The following is a 24424-nucleotide window of genomic DNA, read 5'->3' as shown; positions in this document are numbered from 1 at the left end:
CAACTCAAGAGAGTTGATGTTACCGCTAGCTGACAGGAAAGTCATGAATAAACTTAGCTAAACTCCTCTTTGGAGAGACAGAACACATACCTTTAGGGAAACGATCCGATGTGTCTATTCGGCCACATTCATGCCGACGTCCTCGTAGTAAGAATATCCAAACTTCTCCGGACTTCTTCAGTTTCGTTCAGCTGTCTGTTTGCTAACGTTAGCCGGCTAACGTTAGCGAACCAATGTTAGCTAACAGTTGTGCCAACTAAGCTAGCAACTTTTTCTAACAGCATGCACCCATTTTTGTTGTCTCAGCGTTTGTCCAGGCAACCAAATATCCAATCCGGCGATGAGATTTATTAGAATAAATGTCACTACCCGCCTCTGAGGCTGCCTTTCCCGGGTTACTATGTTGATGTTTCTCTACGGTGAAACTGGGGTATCCAAGACGGGTAGGAAACTGATAGACTGAAATATCGCGAGAGCTGGACCACGTCAGCTGCTGGAAAGCCCCACCCCACCGGACACAGCCATACAAAATACAAATACATACAAAAATCAAAATAAATAAACACATAATAATAATGATAATGATTTTATTCTATCCGTATAAAAACACACTTTCATTAGTTTTGTTGTTAGGCTCATATGAATTAAAGGGTCTTTTTGTTAAAAATCCGATCGTGGTAGGCTAATTTGTGATTAAAAACATAAAAAAACAACAACATTTAAATACAAAAATCAGTTTTAACCTTAATTTAACCTAGTTGCTGTTGTTGTTGTTGTTGTTGTTTTAGAATTACAAGATTTTCTTTTGCTGTGAAAAGTGGGCTACTGTCATACATTACTTACTGGCATCTGCTTTTTTAGGGCTAAATCATATTTTTCCATAAGGCTGATGTTAAGGGGCATGAAAGGTAACGATTTGTATCCGTACCTGTATTTATTTAGGTAATAAGACACAAGGGGTTTATACAACAGGCAAAATACGCAATGAGTTAACTCTTCAAGTTGTCTTTTAAAACTTTTAATTAAGTTGTCACTCTACTTTCCATGCTTATAATAGACATTTGGCGCACATGTGTTATGCATATTGGTCTCCTCAGCAACCGCAGTTAACAGACAAGATGCATAAAGGAAGACAAAGAGAAAAAGAATAGACACTTTTAACATTTATGTGTAATAAAAAAGTTAACTGTTAAAGACAGTAAACTTGTCTGAGGTTAGAGCTGTTTGAATATGAAATTCTTTTTTAATGGGCCAACATTCATGCAGAGGTCATCTGAGTAAAAATCATTGGTTGGTTCGAAGGGTCTGGCCGGACATACAGCAGACATTACTTTATCAATTCAATTTATATGCGTTTACTGCCATCCTGCGGTTTGATTGTGTATCACACACCGAGACATTCAGACTCAAATACAGCCAAACTGCTGCAGCGCGTCACTTAAAACGCTTCAGTCAGTCATGAAAATAAATAAACTAATTACATACAATTTTGCCCACTAACCCCGAGTCCAGGTCATTTGAGTCATTCTTCATCTCAAGCTATTGCTTCATTCTTTATGTTTTTCTTTTGTGGGTTGACTTCTCATTTATCGGTCCCTATAGCAACAAATGGAGTGTGCACATAGTAAAAACGGGGGGAATAGTTTGATGAGAAGATGTGAGTGTGCTCTCTGTTAACAGGGGGGCCATAAACATATAAACTGCGGCAGCCTGGAGCCGGAGACCCAGGTTTCCAGGTTATGAGCTGCTTGTTTGACCACGCAGCAGGCAACAAGTAGGTTACCTGCGCTGAGCTGTGTGAGAGCTCCATCCAGCTTCATGCTCACGTGGAACCGAACTCACGATCACACGAACATTTCATTAAGGTTTCCTAAATTAAGGAGTGTTAATTGTTTTTCGGCTCCGGTCAATAAAAGGTGATGCATCTGGAAACTGCTCCAATCCACCTGATTCCCCCTGGCTCTCTCTCTCTCTCTCTCCCTCCCTCCCTCCCTCTCTCTCACTCACTCTTCCTTCCTCTCTCCCCCCTCTCCCTTTCACTCTCTCTCCCTCCTTTCCTCCCTCCCTCTCTCTCTGTACTGGCAGGGGGGTAGTACAGCAGACGTGGTCGTATCTGCTGCCACATTTCTATTTTTCCTTGGAAAGGTGAACGACATGGAAAGGAGTTCTCTCTTTTTAGGTGAGTAATCCCGCGCAGTCCACATGTTCTAACAGGTGTTATTTATTCATCTGTCTGACAACTGAAGCGTTTTGCTTTTTGGCAGAGGCTCTGTTTGTGTGCCACCATGAGGATCAGGGTGCAGAGATCCACAAGGAGTTTTCATTGATAATGCTCATCAAAAGGGGCTGTGAGGCTTTTGTGTTACTTGAAACACGTACAGTTTGCAGCTTTGTTTTATTGAAAAGCATGTTTATTGACACTGTAATTCAACAGTAATTAATGTTTTTTGTGTTTTGCCTTTTGACTCGTCTGTGTCCAGGAGACTGTGTGGGGCAGGTGCATGTCTTTTATTTCCTCAGTGTTCGACATGAAGCTTTTAATTTCAGCTCCAACACCTTGGCTTGTTGTATACTTAATGAGCATACAAAAAAAATCAGCAAATTAGCAATCTAGCAGACTGTGACAGAGCACTATTTTCTCCTCACTTTGGCTGGTAGCAGTGCAACAGGATGAGGCAGGAGGCAGGTGTCCTTACCTGACAGAAGAAGATTCAAATCTTTGTAATTAGTGTGTTGCTCTGAGTGACAGTGCAGGTGTCAGTGTAAGGGCCACGTGAATTAGGTTATGCTAATTACCGAGTGGGCCCAGACCTGATAATGATAAAATTTAAAGTGTCGGAGAAGAAAAATCTCCCCAGTTCAATCTCCGAGGCCGCGATCATTAACTCAAGGAGAGAGGAATTAATTAAAGATGAGAAAATCGAGACTACATTTACTACAGTTAATAGAAAAGAAGTGCGTGTCTGACAAGTTGCTAAGGGTGGCTGGATACTTAAATGCCTCGATTTTCTTGTGTCATCCATCTGTCACCCTGGCTGTTTGTCCTTCTCTGACCCAGGACTTCATTAATGTTATCTTCTTGATCTTCTTGAAAAATGAACTCTCATTAAGGCGTGCAATGATTAGATAAACTAATTCATCAGAAGTAGCACAACAGCCTGTTTTCTCATGCCATAGGAGTTTGACAGTAAAGAAAGAGGGTTGTGATAATCATAGTTTGTGTTATAGATGACAGGCTGCTGGAGGCAATCACTGTGTTGCTGGTTGATTTCATCACGACACCTCTTACTTTTAGCCGAAGTTCTGACATGCCTTCTCCTACAAAACCCAGACCAGGTTTAGTCGCAGAATACGAAGAGCTAATCAGGTGATCTTCTTCTAAATGAGGATGTTGACTGATCAATTCTCATTCTCTGGAGGGCCTTTTTAATTATTTCATCACATTAACATTAGTCACTTAGCTCCCCAAATCGAGTTTAACTACATTCTCCTCTTATTGTCTTTTGTTCATCTATTCTCATCAAGTGCTCTTATTGTCTCGATTGAATAACATCACTCCTCTTGGAAGGGGTACAAATTGGTTTTCATGGTGTATAAATTAGTGCCTCTATTCATCGTAAAACTGAACATGCCTGTACCTCTTGAACTGAAACAAGCTGCGTGTGTCTTGGACCACCGACAGTACATATATTTATAATACTGAATAATTGTGATTCACCACTTGCAAAGATGATTAATACAATCTTTTATATGCACTTGAATGTTTCACCGCATTCTGACAGCCTTAATGTCAAACTGTTGTCAAATAAATATGTATGTGGAGTGCGTCCACAATCGAATGCATCCAAAAACAGATAAATCCTTCAATGCATTAATAACAACAGAGCTGGGAGCCCTCAGAAATGCTTAATGTGAGTTTATGGTTTGAAGAGATTGAAGTGGGTTATTGATAAGAATTCACCAAGGACAAAAGGAATCAATTTTATCTTAATCAATCTTTGATATTAGGTTCTGCTGATAGTTTGTGGGGGATCAAAAATACTGCTGGTGAATGTAAACTACATTCTAATGTAATTACAAGTGCTAACTAGAACCATACATGGTTACTTGGCTTGTAGGAGAACCCCTTTTAGTTGTAAAGGTCTCCTGGAACCCTTTTATACAGTCTTTGAACCAAAGTCAACCAAGTGCTGGCTCTGGGCTGGGGCTAGTTCTGGTTCAGAGATTGGCTAACATGTGAACTTCTGAAGAACAAGGTTGCTTTTCCCAGCATTGCTAGGAACAACTATGGTGGACTACACTGACTCTTTACAAGTGTGGCTGTTGACTTTACTTACCTACATTGGCTTTCAAACATGACTGGTCTTCAGACCAATGCTGCTTTGATTAGTGGAAACAGTCAAAGTCTTTCATGTTTTCTCCCATGGATAAGTTAGAACGCGCTTCACTAGCTGTGGTTTAAAGATGGCAGTCGTAAAAGGTTTGGTCCTTTGTCACGATAACCTCGCCCACAGCCCCTGACGTAAGCGGTTCTTTGTTCTTGCAAGTGTTGGTGCCACTCTGGAACCAGTTTCCCTGGCCTGGAGCCAGTTCTATGGATGTCGAGACACAAAGCACTAGTTCCAGAGTAAGCATTGGTTCCAAACCAGCACCTGAACCGCCTCAGTCAAAAGAGGGTATGTTATGTTACAATTACCAATGTTTAAATTGAGAAAACATTTACAAATGTTTAATAAGTAAAAAAAACATTTATTTAAAAACCTTGGAGAAATGATGGATAGAATCTTTGAGTATAAACCAACAGGGCAGGAGAGGCTGTGTAGGTCTCGGGGGAACAGGTCAAAGTGAGTTTTAATACCAACATGTTAAGCAAACCTTGAGGAACTAGTTCTTTCAAAACGGGCTGTTTGGAAAGAAATTACTCTTGATGGAACCTCCGGTCTCACAAAGAACCCTGAGTGCCTCACGAAGTGTCATGGCTTTGGGCAGATTTTTTTTTCTATTAATGTGACCACATCTTTGTCAAAAATCACTAGCAAATGCATTTATTTTATGTATTTTGCCTCCCACTCCAATGCTGCTGCTGTCAGGAACAAGTGACCTTGCTTTGAGTTATTGCTCAAAGCTGCTTTGATAGAAAACATGGCTGCAGCTGTGATCAAACTTTCCAGTTTTGTGGTCCAAACTTTGCTTCAGCTTATGCGCTACATCAGTGTGATTTGTTTTAGTTGGCTGAATCTGTTTCAGTTTACAGGTAAAGATTTAATGACAGCAATGTAATATTATGACACTGTGCTCAGTCGTATTGAGCTTGACTTTGGATCTGAGTAACAGAGTCCAACAGATTTCTATTGTTGCGACTACTTTTCACAGTTCACAAGATTAACATATATTAATGCAGGGCCTGTTCAATACATGCTGTTCATCAGAGATTATCTGATAACAGATCCAGTCTTAAACCTCCTGAGCTGCTCACAGACTTATTGGGGCTGCCCTTATATGATCACTTATTTTATAATAATGATTTGAATTTCGATGATTAGACCCAGACCACAACAACAAATCAGTGCATCTCAGAGCAGCTGAGTGATCGTGAGCATGCTAGCCCCTTAGGCTAATGTTAGCCAGAATACTGCATGCTGTTGACAAAAACTTGAACCAATTTGTTGCAACACACTAATCTCCATCTTCAGTCTAAAGAGCCATGAAGCCAAAGCACAAAAGCCATGCCTCTGATGTTGCAAAGAGTGGTGTTGGCTGTTTATTCAAAATGTATTTATATTGAACGTGTTGCGTGTCGAAATTGCACCAAATTCGACACCGCACTTCCCTGGGTGTTCAGCAACAAGCCTGCGTAGTATAAAGTAGATCAGAAAAACAGTTCTCGAGGTATGCGAATCACAGACTGACAGAGATTTCCTGCTTTGTAGGTAGATATATACCACCACATGTCTCACATTCTTCACACACATCAGAACCAGTAAAATCAGGGTTCATTATATTTATATGTTTTGCGTCATTTTCAAACACAGGGTTGTTTCACCTCAGCTCTGATTTTAGGAAAAAAATGTTTAATTTTCTTTAGGACTTTATTCTCTGACAATTCCTTTCCACAGAATTAAATTCCCGGTTAATGTAATTATTTGATATTTATAACATTAGGTTATTCAATTTTATGGACTACCAGTCAGAAATCTTTCCTTGCCTCCTTTTTCACCAAACATCTAAACATCATTGAAATTTTACGAGACGTTCACATATCAGAGTGTACTGTACATTTTCACCGACTTGTTCCCCCAAAGCCCTCTTGTTTGAAAAATAGTCCACTATTTCAACAACACCGAATTCAAGACCTTAAAAACAAACAGAAGCAGATGATTGATGCTTTTTAATGGCTTTTACCCTGCTCTGCACTGAGTATTAGATATTTCCACTTGTGTTATTTTCTTGTATTACTTCCACACATTCTCTTGCATGTTTCAGTATCATATTATAAAATAATCATTACAGCACTGGGCTGAGGTTATGCGTCATCTACCACCTTATTACAGCTCCCTACCTTCCAGCTGATCCCCATGAGGTTACTTTACCTTCCAGTGACACAACAGTGTGGTGGGTCTATTAGAAGTGTTGATCATTACTGATCTGATGTGTCAGCTGTGTTGAGTAATGGTCTTTCCTGGAAGGTCATCACAGCAGTAGGATCCCTTTGAGAAGTGTTTTTTCATCATCTGAAGGCTGCAGCCATGGTTTACCTGGCTGCAGTAAAAGACAAAAGGCCTGACAAAATAAATAATAAAAAACAACAAGCACAAAGCAGAAAAATGTCAGCGTTACTTTCTCTGCTGAAGCAGGTATGACTCTTAAATACCATGAATTGAAAATGATACGTCACATATAAGTTTACAATATTCAGTTCATGTCCATTAAAAGGCCAAATGTGAATGATAACACTGTGAACTAATCCACAAGTTGAGTTACCGTGTATGTCCACTGTGACTCAGGCTTGATTAAACTAGTCAATCTATTCAAACTGAGGCCATTCAGTGTAAATGGAATAATACTTACATAATTATAGTATGAAATTTTAATAAACTCCATATAGAAGGTCGGCTGTTGTCGCAGAATAATGGGTCAGAGTGGAAGGACACAGAATGATGGAAAAAATGGACAAAAGGGAATTTTCAGCGTACGGGATAAGCAAAACATGCTCTGTATTCCCCTTAACACATCTTCAGGAAGTGTTTTATCTGTGTGGACAATGTGTAGGTTGTCTATGCCATTAAATACATTCACATTTTTCCAGATCGAGACAAGATGAGGTAATAATAGAGGAAACAATAGAAGGACATGGCCGTGGGCGGAATACACTGTGCTGGAGAGGTGCAGTGGAAACTTGTTTTCTGGTTTAGCTGTTATCCTTTTATCCTTCATCAGTTATTATTGTGTCAGTGGGGGATGCACTCTTGCAAATACTCAGTGTTTTGGAAAAAAAATCATGTGCGTCAGTTTTGGATGAGACATAGGAGGAGCTGAATGAGTTTGTGCTCGATAGTCAGAGTACAGGTGTTGACATTTTGTTATTTGCTTGTTACCTTGATATTTTGGTTCTGACCGAATTATCTTAATGACTGGATGAAAAATGTGTATAACCTCGTTCATTCATGGCTCCCAAACAATGTGTCATAATGACATTCGTGATCTCAAAAGCGAAATGTCTCATCAACTTGATGAATTGCCATTAAATTTGGCACAGATATTTATATTTCTCTCCGGATAAACTGTAATAACTTTAGTGATCGTTGAAAAAGTTCAGCATTGATTTAGCATTGTTCTCCTGACGCACTGTTGGACTCAGATCTTGTGTTTTGTTTCATACTTTTTTTGTTGTTGCTTTTATTGGTTTACATTTATACAAATAACAAAAAATTAAATACACAGACGCAACAAAATATGTGATGGACAGGTTCAAAAAACTCTCAGAAGAGCTCCCTCCATCTATTCAAATGAGAAATATAAAATTATTAAGGGGAAGGGAAAGAGAGAAAGAGGAGAAAAAAAGCAAGAAAAAAAGGATTCTACACAAAATTCACACATTATTTTGTCAAACACTTTGGCCTCTGTTACCCACAATACAACTCAACCATTGACAGTGTGATTGGACATAAAGGTTCACTTCTTTCTTACTTCACGTGGGGCAACTTCAAATGCCATCATCGGGTCAAAATTTAATTTGTCCCGCACTTTGGTGTACCAGCAAACACCTGAAACATGAATTACAGTGGTAACACTGATGACCTGTGTTGTAAATCTGCTATACATCAGCCTGTCGGCATTGTCCATGTGCTTATTTACGCTTTTTCCCGCTACATCCTAGATTCAAATAATCAGTTCGTCATTAAGTTCTGCTGAAGCCTGAACACAGCCCATTCATCAGAATAAGGTTTGTCAGAGCAGGGAAACATCTGAAACATGCAGGACGGGGAGCCACCAGGAACAGGATTGAGAGTTACTGCTCTAGATGTGGTCGTGTTAGTCAGAATCAAATCAAATTAAATCAAATACATTTTATTAATATATCCTAAAATCATGGGCTTTACAATTTGTACAGTGAATGACATCCTCTATAATTAGATACGATAATTAGCAGTAAAAAAAAAAACCCCTAGTGTGTAGAAATATCATCCAAGTTTTTTGTCTCTTTGTTTGTTGAGCCTTGACGCTGTATCCAGATAAGCTTTATATATATTATCCTATCACATGCTATACATTTGCATATTTGTTGCTCCCATTTGGTCGCTTTAATGCACCATGGTGTGTAATAGAAAGTTGTAAATTTAAAATGTAGACATTGGCACTGCCTAATGCACTCTATATAATACAGAACGGTAATTTGCAGCCGCTGTATTTTGAGGGAGACATTGCTCAAAGTAAAACACTAGCTGAGCAAGAGAAAAATAAGGGGACATTTGCACATTCATGTACTGCATGTCTTAATGTCTCTCCTGGATGAACTGTCTATGCAGTTCATTTTGCTGTATGTACAAGGCAAAGGAAACTGCAAAAGAACTCACAGCAACAAAAAAAATGATTGAATACCATACATTTGACTCACTTGCACCATATGTGTATACCAAATATTGTCCTTTGTCCTCATGCATTGTGGGTAATGTAGGCAACAGGTTTAGAAAAGTCCACTGGTCAAGCATTGCACAACTATAACACTGTTGGACTCATGATGGACAACTTTGAAAAATGTTTTAAATCGATACAGTAGAACAACAGATAGCCTTTCTTTATGCACATCCTCAAAACTTGATGCCTACATTACCCACAATGCAACTTAGCCACTCGGAGACATCACTGGAGACAATTTTTCAGATTACATGCGGCTTTCTCTGGAGCCAAAAAGGGCTTTATACTACTTTTTTCACATATGAAGTGGTAGTACGCCAATTGTAAACCCACTTTAATGTGTAAAACAAAAAAATGTGTTACCCTTTAAGCAGCTCTCAAGATTTCCTAACAGTGCAGTTGAATCTCATGCGCCTTGTACAAACATGACAGTTATTTTCAGCTGGCTCAGATTTTACGCCCGATTTCCTTTCAAACTCATCGGCCATTAGAGGAGGTTCAGGTGACATAACATATCCTGACACATGTTTGGCGATTCAGCCGGTTGACGTCCAGGTTGAAAGCGAGATACGATGTGAAATCAGGCAGTTGCGTGGGCTGCTGGGGGCAGCAGGTGTGAAAAGCTTCCTCGCCTGCCTCAGCCTCCTCTTCATTCCTCATTAGTAACCTTCCAGACACCTGGCTGTCCAAGCAACTTGGCCTCTCTAATATTGTGATTCAGATTTAGTCAGTGACTCACATACACTGCTGCTTTTATCCAGCCTAAGTAAAGGCAAAGACACCACACAGCTGTGACTGACACATTAGATGTTTGAGAACAATTTCAGATGATAGCAGTATGAAAGCTTGGTGACTAAAGCTAATCAACAACCAGCCTCTTAAAAGCTAATAAGGGGAAGTATATCAAACCACAGTCAATTTCCATGGCACTATGGTTTTGATAATTGTGTCTAGGCAGCCACAGAGAAAGCAGCTGAGCCTTGATGATGTGAAGTGTGGGTGTTTTTTTAGAGATCTGTGGTGAAGGTCTTTGGACTGGTGGGTTGGGTCTGGTTGCACTAATGGTAGTGATAATGATTGCATGAGGGAGTGTGAAGGTTTTTCAAAAATATGAGCTGTTATCTTCGCCTAATGTTACAGTTCTTCTCCTCATACCTGCTGTGGGGAAATTCTCCTCGTTGAAGTTTGAGAGTTGCTAATTATATGAAGAATTACAGACTTGGTGTGATGAATCTCGACATTACATGCAGTCTTTTCCTGGCTGTTCTTAAAAAAAGTCCATCCCACCGGCACCTTTAAAGACCACGTAGAAGACCAGATTCAACTTGTTTATGGGCTTGGGAGGTGCTGGTAGATGGATTTTATCACCTTTGGAAAGAGCCGGGAGTTTCCAATATATTATAGTATATATTTCATATTTATCAGAATCAGAATCAGAAATCCTTTAATGTCTAAATTTGTTTGTCACAGCAGCGACAGAATATTACAAAAACAGAAACATATTATAAGAACAGAAACAATAGCAAAAATAAGCAATAAAATTAAAAAGGGAAATAAATAGACATATATACATATTTACATGATGTAGTGCAAAATTAACAGCATTTTTTGTTTTGTTTTGTTTTTGTAAATTTAACAGACAGGTATGAGTGATTTTCTTACCTAACTCTCGAGAAGAAAAGAAACAAGTGTATTTTCTAAAGTTTTGATGAATAGAATGTGAGTCTGCTTTTTCAGCCAAGTATGATTAATCATACAAGGACTATGACTCATTTTCTCTTGATGTACATACAAAGGGGTAGACATAGCAGCTAAGACGAAGAACAACAAAGTTGAAGAAATTAAGTAAAGAATAAACAGGACAATTAGGTTGATATGGTGTAGGTAATAATGTGAAAAGATGGGTAATGTATGTATTTATATATTAGTAATCAGAATCAGAAATACACTATTGATCTCTGTAGGATACATTTCATACGTTACAGTTGCTCCTTCTAGAATAGAAACGTACACTCCATAGATACAAACCAGATTCAAATAGAGTAAGATAATACAACAAGAGAAATAATAGAAGTTCTACAAATAAAGTACTCAAATATAAAAATAACTGTAAAAACTGTGTACATGAAATTATGATATGTGACAACTAGCATATATGTTTATCTACCTTTGCATATACACATCTTGAAGTAGAAGTACTAAAGGAAGTAGAGATAAAGATGTGTGCCTTAAGTAAACATATGTGCCTTAAGTAAAGTAAATAAAGTATGTGCCATAAACAAAATATATTTATATATGTCCAACGACATAAATAAAACATTTATATGCAAGTCAACTGTAACTGTTAGTAACAAATTCTTCCTTGTGTGTGACCCAAACAGGATCTAAACTCGTCCCATAAGGTTCAGTTTATGTCTGTTTTTCTTATCTCATTGTGTGGATCTCACTAGCAGATGGTAGACGACTATAAACAGGTCAAGGGAGGGCCTCAGTATTGAATATACTGTAGGTTACATATGGCATGCACATATAAGCACAGTCTAAATGACCTTTACGTAAATGCAACATAGATGATCCGAGTATGCAGGTTGTTTGCTGATAAGAACTGGATTGACGCAAAGAGCAACCTTGTGGCAATATACAGTCACGGTTTATTGTCATATATGCTTCATGCAGACATAACACATGTCTGTGTCTGTTTTAGTTGCTTTAATCTTCCATAAGACTCCTATTCTTGAAGTCTTTACTAACCATATTTGTCTAAAGATATGCACTTTGTCTACCCTTTATAGTCCTGTGAATAGGTTTTGGTGTTTAAATATTTATACCAGCCTATTCCATTTCAGCTGATCGTGAACATGGCACCCTTCTGATACAATTTAATTTTCTTCATGTTATGGCTTGGCTCTTTTCTGGCAGTATCATAGCCATACCCAACAGTCTGTACTCAAACACCCCTATATATCAGCTAATCGTGTTGGCATTCCTGTTCAGCCGGTCTGAAAACATAATTTGCAAAATGGATTCAGTAAGCACTGGATCAATGGTGGTTCTCCTGCCATTTTTCAGACAGTGCTCCTCCTGCCAGGACTCACATAATGGACAATTGTTATATATATTCACTTCTATATATTTCGCTGGCCTTTTCTGAATGAGTTTCACTCTAAGGGCAACATTTAGGAGTGCTCGGTAAACCATGGGGAGAAAAGGAAGAGGGCAGAGCAGGTGTTTTCCTTCTCTGTTGGGAGCTCATATTCAGCAGCATTGTCATTTCATCTATATATACCATTAAACCCTCCAGAGAGACAATGGGCATGTCAATCAGAAACTATACAAACATCACTAATTGTTTGTCTTAAAAAGAAACGCTGTACAAGTATGCTTTAAGGATTTATTTGTAATTAAATGATGTATTGTAGGGTATGTCATTCAAATAAAGCTACGACCATAAATGTAGTGATAAAAAGAAATAATTAAAAATAACTTTGGCAGGGGTGGAAATTAACCTAATCCAGGTATTAAACCTGTTTTAACAACTACTGTCTGACTGTCTCATTGTTCATCTCTTGTTACCATAGATTAAATTTGTTTGTTTTTTTCTTTTGTTTATTCTATTAATTTATTGATTGACTTTTCTTTCTTTTAATCATTGTTTAGCTGCTCTGTTTTATTGGTATCATTCATCATCATTATTGCTATTATAAATTCTCCCTGCCACTTAATCTTGTTGTTGTATTTGTTAAAAAATGTTTTACTCCAACTACAATTATTACAACAACCAGAGAGGATACTGGTGTCCTCACTTGGTTGTGAAAGTTTTGTTTGCCATATGTGTGATTGCAATGTCTATTATATGCATGTTGTTTAATCACAAAAAAGCAAACTAATGTTCCATAAAAATAAAGAAAAGAAATTAGCTCAGATGAAAATTGTGAGAAGCATGGTAGTATGATATTTCCCTTCTAAGCCAATTTTTTTTATACTAAATACAATGTTTGATTGTATTCTGAGGTAATATTACTTTTTCAAGTTCACCAAAAAAATCATTATTTTTGTGATTAAAATGAGTAAATTAAAGCAACATGATGTAACTTTTTTAGCTGAAAATATCAGCTTCAGAATCATGTTGATGGTACAGTGTCTCAGCCACTCCACCTCCCATCACTTGTTTCTGCACTCTGTAACTTCAGTGAGAGAGTCGGATCATAGCATTACATACAGTGGGGCAAAAAAGTATTTAGTCAGCCACCAATTGTGCAAGTTCTCCCACTTAAAAAGATGAGAGAGGCCTGTAATTTTCATCATAGGTACACTTCAACCATGAGAGACAGAATGGGGGGGGAAAGAATCCAGGAAATCACATTGTAGGATTTTTAATGAATTAATTGGTAAATTCCTTGGTAAAATAAGTATTTGGTCACCTACAAACAAGCAAGATTTCTGGCTCTCACAGACCTGTAACTTCTTTAAGAGGCTCCTCTGTCCTCCACTCGTTACCTGTATTAATGGCACCTGTTTGAGCTCATTTGGGAGAATGTCATATGGTCAGATGAAACCAAAATAGAACTTTTTGGTAAAAACTCAACTTGTCGTGTTTGGAGGAGAAAGAATGCTGAGTTGCATCCAAAGAACACCATACCTACTGTGAAGCATGGGGGTGGAAACATCATGCTTTGGGGCTGTTTTTCAGCAAAGGGACCAGGACGACTGATCCGTGTAAAGGAAAGAATGAATGGGGCCATGTATCGTGAGATTTTGAGTGAAAACCTCCTTCCATCAGCAAGGGCATTGAAGATGAAACGTGGCTGGGTCTTTCAGCATGACAATAATCCCAAACACACCGCCCGGGCAACGAAGTAGTGGCTTCGTAAGAAGCATTTCAAGGTCCTGGAGTGGCCTAGCCAGTCTCCAGATCTCAACCCCATAGAAAATCTGTGGAGGGAGTTGAAAGTCCGTGTTGCCCAGCGACAGCGCCAAAACATCACTGCTCTAGAGGAGATCTGCATGGAGGAATGGGCCAAAATACCAGCAACAGTGTGTGAAAACCTTGTGAAGACTTACAGAAAACGTTTGACCTCTGTCATTGCCAACAAAGGGTATATAACAAAGTACTGAGATGAACTTTTGTTATTGACCAAATACTTATTTTCCACCATAATTTGCAAATAAATTCTTTAAAAATCAGACAATGTGATTTTCTGGATTTTTTTTTTCTCATTTTGTCTCTCATAGTTGAGGTATACCTATGATGAAAATTACAGGCCTCTCTCATCTTTTTAAGTGGGAGAACTTGCACAATTGGTGGCTGACTAAATACTTTTTTGCCCCACTGTACGTTGTTACTTCAACATACCAGTTGTCTTTGCTTTGACAGAATGAGTTTTGTTTATAGTGAGTACCTACATTACATCTGACAAACTGTTACAGACTGATATTTTTTAATATACAACAGTGGTGTTACACTCAGGCACTGTGGGGGGTGCCAAATCACATAAAATGTAGATTTCTACATAATTTTGCTTGACATTTTTTCAGTTTTTTTAAATTTCCTCAGTTGAACTTGCATTTATTGTTTTTGGACTCTTGATGTGGCTAAAGCAGCTCACCTGAACATTTAGATCAGCAGTGTGACCAGATGGCTCGCTTATTTTAGCTCTAATGAGCTGAGCCATGCCACCGTTGCCCCAGGAAAAGTTTGATGATTACATTTCAGTTATTTGTTTTATCCCAAAATTTCACTTTCTGCCTCATGAATTTAATTAGTCAAACTGATGCTGTTTTATTTGTGCTCTAGTAAAAAAAGTCCCAGGAAAAATGTCTCTCATATGAACTTTGGTTTTGCAGCTTCTCATCCTAAGGCTTCTGGCTCATCAAGCAGGATTATTCAGTTGCATCCGTTTGTGCAAAAATGCCGATATGTGGAGGTATTAACGGCGACCTCTTGAAATCAAGGAGGTGCTGCTTCTTGCACAGGTGATGACATCACATCATCCACTAAAGAGGATCTCTGGCCATTAGTATTTCATTTATAGCAGTTTGTCCACTTATCGACAGCAGTCTAATTAAAGGCTCTCAGGGTACGTACAGCAGTCTGATGGATTTTAAGATCAAGATGGTTAAATAGCTTTTACCCTTTAATCTTACATGCTCTATACAACTCCACAACATCCTCTTTTATACTGCTCAATGTCCTAACCACGCAAATTAGTTGCTGCACAACTGATTCTCTCACAGGGACTGTAAAACCCCAAATCTATCATTCGGCTAACTAAAGAGCTCGATAAAGCTGCAGCAGGAGGAATGCTTTGTGGCATGTCAAGCAATAAGATGTATTGTGTGCATGTCTTGCTTAGCACATACTCAAAACTAGACTCCTCTTTGAGAACAGAACAAGTGTTTACAAAAATTACTCCGTCTCTTCCTCTTCCCTCTTCCTAATTGCACCATTAAGCACAGCACTGGCAGGATTATACGATTATTTGTTTTGAGGGCTGCATTACAGCTTATCTAATTGGTTCTGATGCTCAGAGGTAATATTTTAAACTGACTAAAGACAGTCAGGGCTGTTGGGCCATTGGCAAAATGCCTCGAAGGGTTAGCTGATCAAATTCATACTGACACAGACGCTACATCTTTACAGGATTTTGACTGAAGTAACCATAATGCAACACCCAAGCATAAACTGAGTGTCTGCACCTGCATGTGAATGATGTTCCTCCATCAAATCTGCACCATGGGTGAAACACAAAGCTGCAATCTGTGTCTGTTTAGTTCACAAAAATGATAGTATTTGTATACAATTTTACAGTACACTTGAAATGGCGTAAGTGTTGAAATAACAGGCTACCTAATTTTCTTTGTTTAGTTATTTTCCACTGCCATTCCCTTACTGGGAATCCACATTAAAAGGATCACATAAGCAGCATCTAAGTGCTATTGTCTGGTCTGTGCACTACAAACCATCTTGAACCTCTGTTGGTCCGTCTGTGTTCTCAGAATCAGCTGTCCTGTCAGCAGAAACTCCTGAAGGCTCCATATGAAGAAAAAATAGCGTTGTTTTTACTCATTGGTTTGAATCTACGATGAATCCAAAAAGTTAATAGCAACTGTCCATAGTTCATAATTACTGTCCCGGAAGTAGGGGGGGTTGTGCTCCCACTTTTCTCCTCCGGCCCATATTCATGAGCCTGGTGTCATGTATTCTAGCAGGGACCTTTACAGAAGCGGTCTTCACTACTAGTAGTTGAGATCAAGATGAGGGCCGAGTTTGAAAATGCGTGCGGCCTCTGCCTCTGTTAAAGTGAAACTACACTGGAGAGCAGCCCCACACAGTCAACTGCTGTGTAAATCTTTGATGTCAATTAAAGTTTATACATTAATATTATGTGTCTCTCACTTGGTGTTTTCATTTCCTCTCTCCTTGCTGCAGCACTATGCTGAGATCCCGGGCAGCCTTCTCACCATGCTGGAACTGGGCTCCTCTTCAGTCAGCTCTCAGTCTCTGACAGGGGACCACAATGCTTTGGGACTACCTAGAGCCCCAATGGGGCCGGAGTGTCCAGTGGTTGGTCTGGGTACTGGGACGATGTGCGGTAGCAGCACCCCAAGGCACCATGTCCTTCCCTCGTCCCCAGTGGACTGTGAGAACTGGCAGAAGCATCGTGCAGCACTGGCCGGAGGCTCGAGCCTGTTTTCGGAGTCCCACTCCCTCCTGGAGCCCCAAAGTCTCTCGACCAGCTATGACACCCTCTACCTCCCACACATGTCTGGCCAAGCTCCTCTTCTACATCCAAACCGTCTTGGCCTGTCTCTTGATGTTGGGTCGACATTTGAAGTTGGAGGGGGAATGCTGGGGGTGGATGGAGATTTGGCGGTCAGTCCCAATGTGATCAAGAGACGTCGGGGTGGCCTGATCGAGCAGAAGGACATCGTCAAAGCCCACCAGGCTCATAAAATTCAAAGCACACCTCAGGCACGACGCAAGGAGTGGGAGTGAGTATGAGGCTGATATAAATACAGAACCTTGGCTTGCTCTTTCTTCTACCTACTAAATTATTCTGAACCTTATCCCAAATGTAATCTACAGCACCAAAGTTTTCTTCCGTACTGTTTTCAGATGCTGTTAAAGTTCAGAAACAGCTGCACGCATGTAAAATATATATAGTAGAACCAAACAAACATCATAATGTTGCACATTGAAAGACATGTTTTGATATCTCAATGTTTAATTAGATTTCAATGTTGGCTCTATGTTTGCTCTGTTCCAGTTGGTTTATTTAACTTCTCTGTGATAAGATGTAATACTCAGAATGTTTGTGGCTAGAAATCAACACTGGGACAAAACTTTATTTCATGTTGGTTCAAGACAAGTTTAATCCAAATCTATGTGAGTGCAACTAAAAACAATACTATGGTCAGCTTTGCTGTGGCCTCAATTTGGGTAATGGCATAAACTGTTAAAAATCAGGATGAAACTTCTGGGTCTGAAAGTGAAGCCCGAGCCGAAGTGCCTGAAACCTGCATTCTTTCTAATGGCCAGAAGAGGGCGTATCCACTGGTTTCAAAAAGAAGTCTAATTGGATTTTAAGCTTAAGGGAATGAATTTCATTTAGTCGTTTACGGTCCAATTTAGAGCACAGTAGACAATAAGGCTGGGTATGCTTTAGGATGCCACTGTCAAGTCGCTACCACGGTGTGACCCTCAGGTTCTCAGTCTGATCCAATCACGATTACCATCCCTAGCTCCAGCCCTCTTGCCCATATGGTCACTTCTGGCTCCAAAAAAAACAAGAAGGTGACCAGCCATAATACCAATAGAGACTTCAAAGCGGTAGTCCCCAACTGCGTGACATCACAGTGGGTTTAGACTTGGGTAACACTTTTTTTTTTTGTGTAGTCCAATAAGCATCCATCTAGTGGTGAATATGACTGAGAAGCCATTATCATGTCTAAGTATTTTCCAAAATGTCAAAAATGTTTCAGGTGAGCATCCTTCTGTGGATCTGAGAAAGTCTTATGCTCATTCAGTTATAAACAGCATACTGTAACTTTACTGTATGTGCTCATTCACATGCTCTAGCATGTGAATGAGCATAATGAGTGTGTAAGTATATGTGCCCCTGTGTGTGTGTGTGTGTGTGTGTGTGTATTCACTGGTTTCCTGCCCCGCGGCGCGGAATTTCCAGCTGATTATAGCGGTGACGCCCCCCTCTGTTTCCCTGCTGAAGCTGGGGCTTCACCTCTTGTGGTGTTGGCACCCTCTGTGCCCCCTCCCTCCTTCCTCACCACAGGAACAGGATACCACATCCCATGCTAAGCTATGTCTATAGCTTAAGTGACAGAGGGGAGTTTGATGGCAGAGAGAAAGTGGCAGGTTAGATAGGACATGGATGAGGTGCAGTGAATGCAGGGAAATAGATGAGTGGGGATGAGACAAACTGTGAATTAGGAATAAGAGGAGTAATTTGAGGTATGTGAACCTTCCCTATTTTAATTTGCATTTGGTATTTAAGTCCATGTGACAGAAGTGTTGATGTGGTTGCAGGGATACTTAGTCATGGTACTACTCTCAGCCCAGTGCAATTATTACAACACTACATGACAGAGCTCCACTTCTGCTGCTGAGAGGACAAAGACCAGAGTGAGTCAGGATGCGTTACGACCATGAACATTGGCATCTCAGGGCCATTTAGCAGCAAACCCACAGCGACCTGACAGGAGGATGGAAATGAGATGTTGCACCTGAGCCAAAGTGTGCACCTGCTTTTGTTTTTCGAAGGAAATGAGTGTGATTTCAGTCTCAGCCAGAGTAATAGGTTATGAAAATTGAATCTGAGTCTTTGCCCAGCTGTCTGCAGATCTCAAGCGTGGTAATATCAATCAGTCGATCACTTAGTTCGTCCCTTGGCTCAGTTTAGTCTGTAGCAAGATATCTCAACAACTGCTCTCCAGATTGCCATGGCATTACGGTTCGGAAAATTCACGACACCCAGAGGATGGTTCTTAATATCTTAATAATTTCCTGAGGTTTCTGTAGTGGCAAGCAGTAGTCAGACCAAATTTCATTATTTGACCTACCATGCGCACAACTCACAAGTCTCACAATCCCAGAGCCGCAGCTGTCAAATCGTCTCCATGCCGTTGGTGAAAAAAACCCTGGGGTTTCGCCGGGGGGGAAATTTGCCCTTATTTTGCCTTCAAAGTAAGAGACATAAAATCACAATACACTGTAAGTGTATTTTCTTAATTTAAAGAAATCCAGAATTCAGAAAGTAATAAGTCACGTTACTTTAATATTGAACCTGACCTAACCTAAAATATTCGAATAAGGTTACTGACCACATTTTTAACAGATTGATAAAGTAACCCTCCCAACCCTGAGAATAACAAGACCATCACTATGTTTGTTGTTATTTTCTAAACGCTTTGTAATTTGTATAGCAAAGAGCAACACAACCTCAATGAGCCACTGACATTATGTCAAGTCCTATATTTTTATTGGCCTCCAGTGGGGATCTTCTCAAAAAAACACTATACAAGACTCCACTTGAGATACATGTTTAAACAGCAAACGCTGCTTTTTGTAAATTAAGACACTGAAGCACCTAATTCTGGCATCTTGTTCTGCTTTTAGCAGTTTGTGTCTGTATTTGCAGATACATGTGTTTGTGTATGTGAGTACTTTTGTTGCATTTGGCATGTGGCGATCTAGATAAAGACTTCCATTCGGAAGTGCTTGATGAAATAACAGTGTTTAGAGTTGGCATTATCACGGCCCTAATCACAGTAATCAGGCTGACTCAATCAGGCATTTCATCAGCTTCAGGACTCGACGTGAGTCATAAATAGAGTAGAGGTCAAAAGATGTTTTGGTCTCTATTTGAACTTGGTGCTGTGTGATTTTGTGTTTACTGAGTGCGCGTGTGTGTTTGTGTCTCATTTCTGAGTTACAAGGTGGCCTTGAGTGAAAGAAAGAATACCGAACCAAAACATGAATGGCACTCAACAGAGCGCATACCTCCGCCAAGGCGGCTTTCACTGTCCTGAGTTGGATGATGTGTGTTTGTGTCTCTATGTTTTCCCATATGTGTGGGTAATGATTCTGCTGCTGCAAACAAAATCTACCTCTGGGTACTAATAAAGGAACTTGAACTTGAACTTGAAGGCCTTGAGTGAAATTGAGTGAAAGAAACCTATTGGATTTGGTTTCATTCAATAAAACCTAATCCAATATCAAATACATTATTTTTTTTTTTTTAAATATCTGCTATATCTCAAGATTGGATTTTTAATCAAATTTTACTCATGAATACTAGCCACCTAATTACGGATTTTCAACAGTATCCATGCACTATTCCCTGACAAGACAGTGAAAAAAAATTTGGCCCTTTATCCGGATCTGCAACAAAGGTTAATGGGGTCTATTCTTGGCCAAGACCGATTCTCCAACTAAGTTTTGTGCAAATCTGCCCAGTAGTTTTTGTGTAATCCTACTGACAAACCAACAACCCTCAAAAACAACCAATGAAAATGGGACCTCCCTGGAGGAAGTAATGACAATGATATTTCGGGTAGTGCCAATTATTGAAAATAGTCCCAATTTCTCATACACGGTAATCACATTGTGTTTGCACTAAAACGTAGCCCATTACAATTTGAGAGTTCTGCCAATTGAAATGTTGAAATATGTTTTTTTTACAGCCGCAAACCATCAGCTTGGTTACATTTCATGGTGCTGTGTCATAATTATCCAGACCCTAAGTAAGACCCTCATTATCGGGACCCCCTTTTCCAGAACGTTCTCAGTGAAGTAAAGAGAGCGACAGTGTAAAGGAAGAGCTGCTGGCTGTGTAGGAGATATGGTTCATTTGAATTTTTGCCAGCCAGATATTCAAGGCGGTTAGAGTAGTTGTTAAACTAATGGCAGCATATGCTAAATCCATGAGTCATTAGGCTGAACTTGGAAGCTGAGCCAGAGCAGAATCCTGACTGAGTTTCCAAGTGACAGCACTTTGAATGAGGCTCTACACGCAGGATGATTTTTATTGTATTATACGGTAACAACTGGTAGCCATTTTGTGACGTGTAGATTGTGTGTTCATGTGTGTGAAGGGTTCCTGTCATGAATCAGTTCCTTGATTTGATCTGTTTTCCATTTCCCCAGGTCCAGTGTTACACTGGCATCTGAGTTTTTGTCGTCTCCTGCTTTGAGTAACTCCTCTGTCTGAGGGGCTGTTACACACTCCTCAGCTCCACCAGCACACTTTGACAGTAAAGGAACAGAGGATGAATGAGAGTGAAGGGGCTCAGCGCAGTGATGATACAATAGCAACAGCTCTACAGTCTAACAGTCTCCTTAAAGAGCAAATTAGAGTAAATAGTAAACTTTTTTTGTGCTTTTTCTCCTGACCTCATTTCTACACATTCATATAAATGCATTGTATTGTCTTTTATTTTTTTGCCAACTTGGCTTTGGACCAAGTTCTTGATGTGAGGTGGAGCAGCTACAGCACCATCATTAAAACATTTTCAGTTTGGAGCCTTTCCAAAGAAACCGTTAACGTGTCAGCGCAAATACATCTGATCTGCACTCAGATTTACTTGCTTCATATCAGAGCTGTATGCTGGATTTTACAGAAAGTATGACACCTCTTTCATATTTTCAGGAGGAATTTCATAGTCTTTCCATGACCTGACATTATGTCTGTTAGCTGCTGTAGTCCCTCGGCTGCAGCGCTGACCGACAACACACACACACACACACGTACATAAAAATCTCCACAGTGGAGACATATTGAGGGAGGTCAAATCAATAACTTATGTAGTACTTCACCAGTGATGTGTTCTGTAAATGCTTTGGCCTCAGTGGTTACAGATGAAAGATAAAGGCACCACCCCTCTCTCTCTGCTGTAGCCACTGTGTGCGTGTGTGTTTGTGTGGGTGTATCAATGGTGATCTGTGCCACGTTGATCCATGTCGGTTCAGTTCTCTGCAGGAGTGTTTACAGACTCGGACACGCTGTGTGTGATCTTCATTTCTCTCTGACCACAGCCTGACCGGAGCCCACTGGCTGTGCCGCTGGACAGCTATAAAGCATCTGACCAGCTCCATTGCTCACAGCTGAAGTTCGAAAATTGCTTGTTTACAGTCGAGTCCATGTTTTTCATTCCTTACACACCAAGCACACGCCTCATTATTGACCCACTGGTACAGCCGGGAGGTTCATTGGTTTATGGTTCAGGGTATTTGTTGCCGTCTGCTTGAAGCTGAGCACAGGGAAAGGCCATAACCAGATGCCTTTGCTTTTAGTGCCACAGCTCAATAGCAGTGGTCTTCTAGTCCATGCTAAAATATCTCACAGCTGCTGGATGGATTGACATGAGATTTGATGCAAGCATTTATGGTGCCCAGTGGATGAATCCTAAGATCCCCTGACCATTATAGAGACGAACATACACTATTCCCTCAATCGTCGTAATTTTTCATCCAGAACCATGATCAGATATTTTAATTTGTCCAATATTTTGGCCAGATACAGATACCTATCCCAGATATACAAACAAAAGAAAGTAACGCAAAGAAAAGATGCTTGAAGGGATTTTGAAGTGTTACAACATCAGCTACAGTGTACTTTTGTCTTCAGGGCTACTAGCTTTCTGCTGACTCTTGGCTTAATGACTTGAAGGAAGATAATTTTGTTAAAAACCTTGTGATATACTTGCTGCTATTTGGCATCAATGATTTAGCTAAATGTCTGCACAGTATCATTAATACATATGCATTAATATTCCATGCTTCTATTATGTTTGGAAATGATCAAAAATGCATTCAAGCCATTTAGATATTCATCAGAACACAGTTTTCTTTCTGTAATTATTTCTCTCATTTTTAAAGGAAGTGCTTTTTTCCTAAAATGCAGTCTGATCACTGTAATATGTTAGTTTCATGTCTGTCTATCTTTGATCGTGTTTGCTTTACAGAGAAGAGAAGCAATACTTTAGTCGGAAAACAGTGACACCACCTCTAGTTTCAATCTGTCTGCTTCCCTTGGTGTTTGTCAGCCCACAAAGCGTTTGTTCTGAGGAGTGTCTGCACCCTGCTGCCCTCGGAGGGCCTCACACATCAAGGTTATTCTCAACTTGTTGAGCTGTGAGTCAGACAGATATTCAGGAGGGAAAACAGGGACTTAAAAAGTCTGTCACTCAGTCTGCTGTCAGCTCATTCACACGTCCTTTTTGTTCTCGTTTGTCTCTCAAAAGCTCAGGGAGTGTGTGTCAGATGTTTCAAACAGAGGCATAATTGGACAGCGAGGCACGCAATCTAAATGTCACCACTATTTGCTCATTCATACCAATTTCACCAAATTTGCTTAAGGGGCTTGACTGCACTTTTTGGTTATTCCTCATTGCTGTTTGTGCTACTGTTACTCACTTAAACTCAATTTGACGTCAATGGACAATTTCTGAAAAGGTCATCCCAGGCAGCGCTGCTTCTTCCATCAATGTTTTACTACTGAAGGTTTGACACTTTATTAGGCCTGACCCTTTCTAATTTCATCAGTACACAACGGAGGAAGAATCTGTCTCTCCCTGTATCGGCCTCCTTCTCCTTCATTATTGTCTCCCTGTCAGTGTCAGCCAGACACCCAGCGCAGTGTAAATGTCAGAGCTGTTTGTCATAACTGAATTATTAATGATGACACGCTGAAAAGCCATTTTCCTCACCATAAAACCATGTGTCTGTCAGACACTATGCAGAATGGAGAAGGCGGCGTTATTGGGAGAGAATGTGTGTCGAGGGAAAACTGTAGAAACTGTTTGTTCACTGGCTCACTCTGTAATAATGTTTTCATTTAATCCAAGCTGGCGTATTCGTTTTATGAGGGATGTATTTGTTTGTGCCGCGTTTTTAGGGCGGAGAATTTGTCATTTAAAATCATAAATGATATACTGCTGCATTCATTCTCGCACTCAGCCTTCATATCTAGTTAATTTCTTTGCTGTCTGTCTGTCTGTCTGTCTGTGTTCCATGTTTGGATGGCAAAATGTTGCCATCTGACACTGTTGATGACCGTCATAGAGATGGAGAGAGATCATGAGTTACCAAGATGTGAGATCTGTCAGTAGTCGATGGTGTCTGAGACTAAATGTTGCTCCAGGGTGTAAAATGAAGACATGGAGTGATCTGAAGAGTTAAGCAGTGCAGCAAAGAGGAGAGAGACGGATAAAGAGGGAAGTGGTATAAACTTTTACGACTGAATTCTTTCTTTGTGTTTGAATGACCTCATGT

At 39.9% G+C, this 24424-nt stretch overlaps 2 protein-coding genes across 16 annotated transcripts in view; one reads left to right on the top strand and one right to left on the bottom strand.

The window, feature by feature from the left end:
* cep350 (centrosomal protein 350) overlaps positions 1–438 on the bottom strand; it is a 37135-nt gene extending 36697 nt beyond the window's left edge. For all 4 annotated transcript variants that reach the window (XM_030433130.1, XM_030433132.1, XM_030433133.1 and 1 more), the window contains exon 1: positions 91–438. The gene's annotated coding sequence lies outside the window, so the exon portion shown is untranslated. The remainder of the gene's footprint in view (positions 1–90) is intronic.
* A 1622-nt stretch (positions 439–2060) lies between these two features.
* Positions 2061–24424, top strand: part of cacna1ea (calcium channel, voltage-dependent, R type, alpha 1E subunit a) — a 110152-nt gene continuing 87788 nt past the window's right edge. For 10 of the 12 annotated variants that reach the window (XR_003985894.1, XR_003985893.1, XR_003985892.1 and 7 more), the window contains exon 1: positions 16598–17127. Coding sequence is in view for 9 of the 12 variants with exons in the window: in XM_030432715.1 (XP_030288575.1) it covers positions 16598–17127 (530 nt within the window). In the remaining 3 variants the exon portion in view is untranslated. Of the gene's footprint in view, positions 2180–16564; positions 17128–24424 lie in introns of those variants that run through there. The other 2 variants (XM_030432718.1, XM_030432711.1) reach the window with 1 other exon arrangement.

The sequence above is a fragment of the Sparus aurata genome, chromosome 11, assembly GCF_900880675.1.
Source record: "Sparus aurata chromosome 11, fSpaAur1.1, whole genome shotgun sequence".
Classification (NCBI taxonomy): domain Eukaryota; kingdom Metazoa; phylum Chordata; class Actinopteri; order Spariformes; family Sparidae; genus Sparus; species Sparus aurata.
Note: the sequence above shows the minus strand (reverse complement) of the source record. Positions and strands in the feature narration are given on the sequence as shown.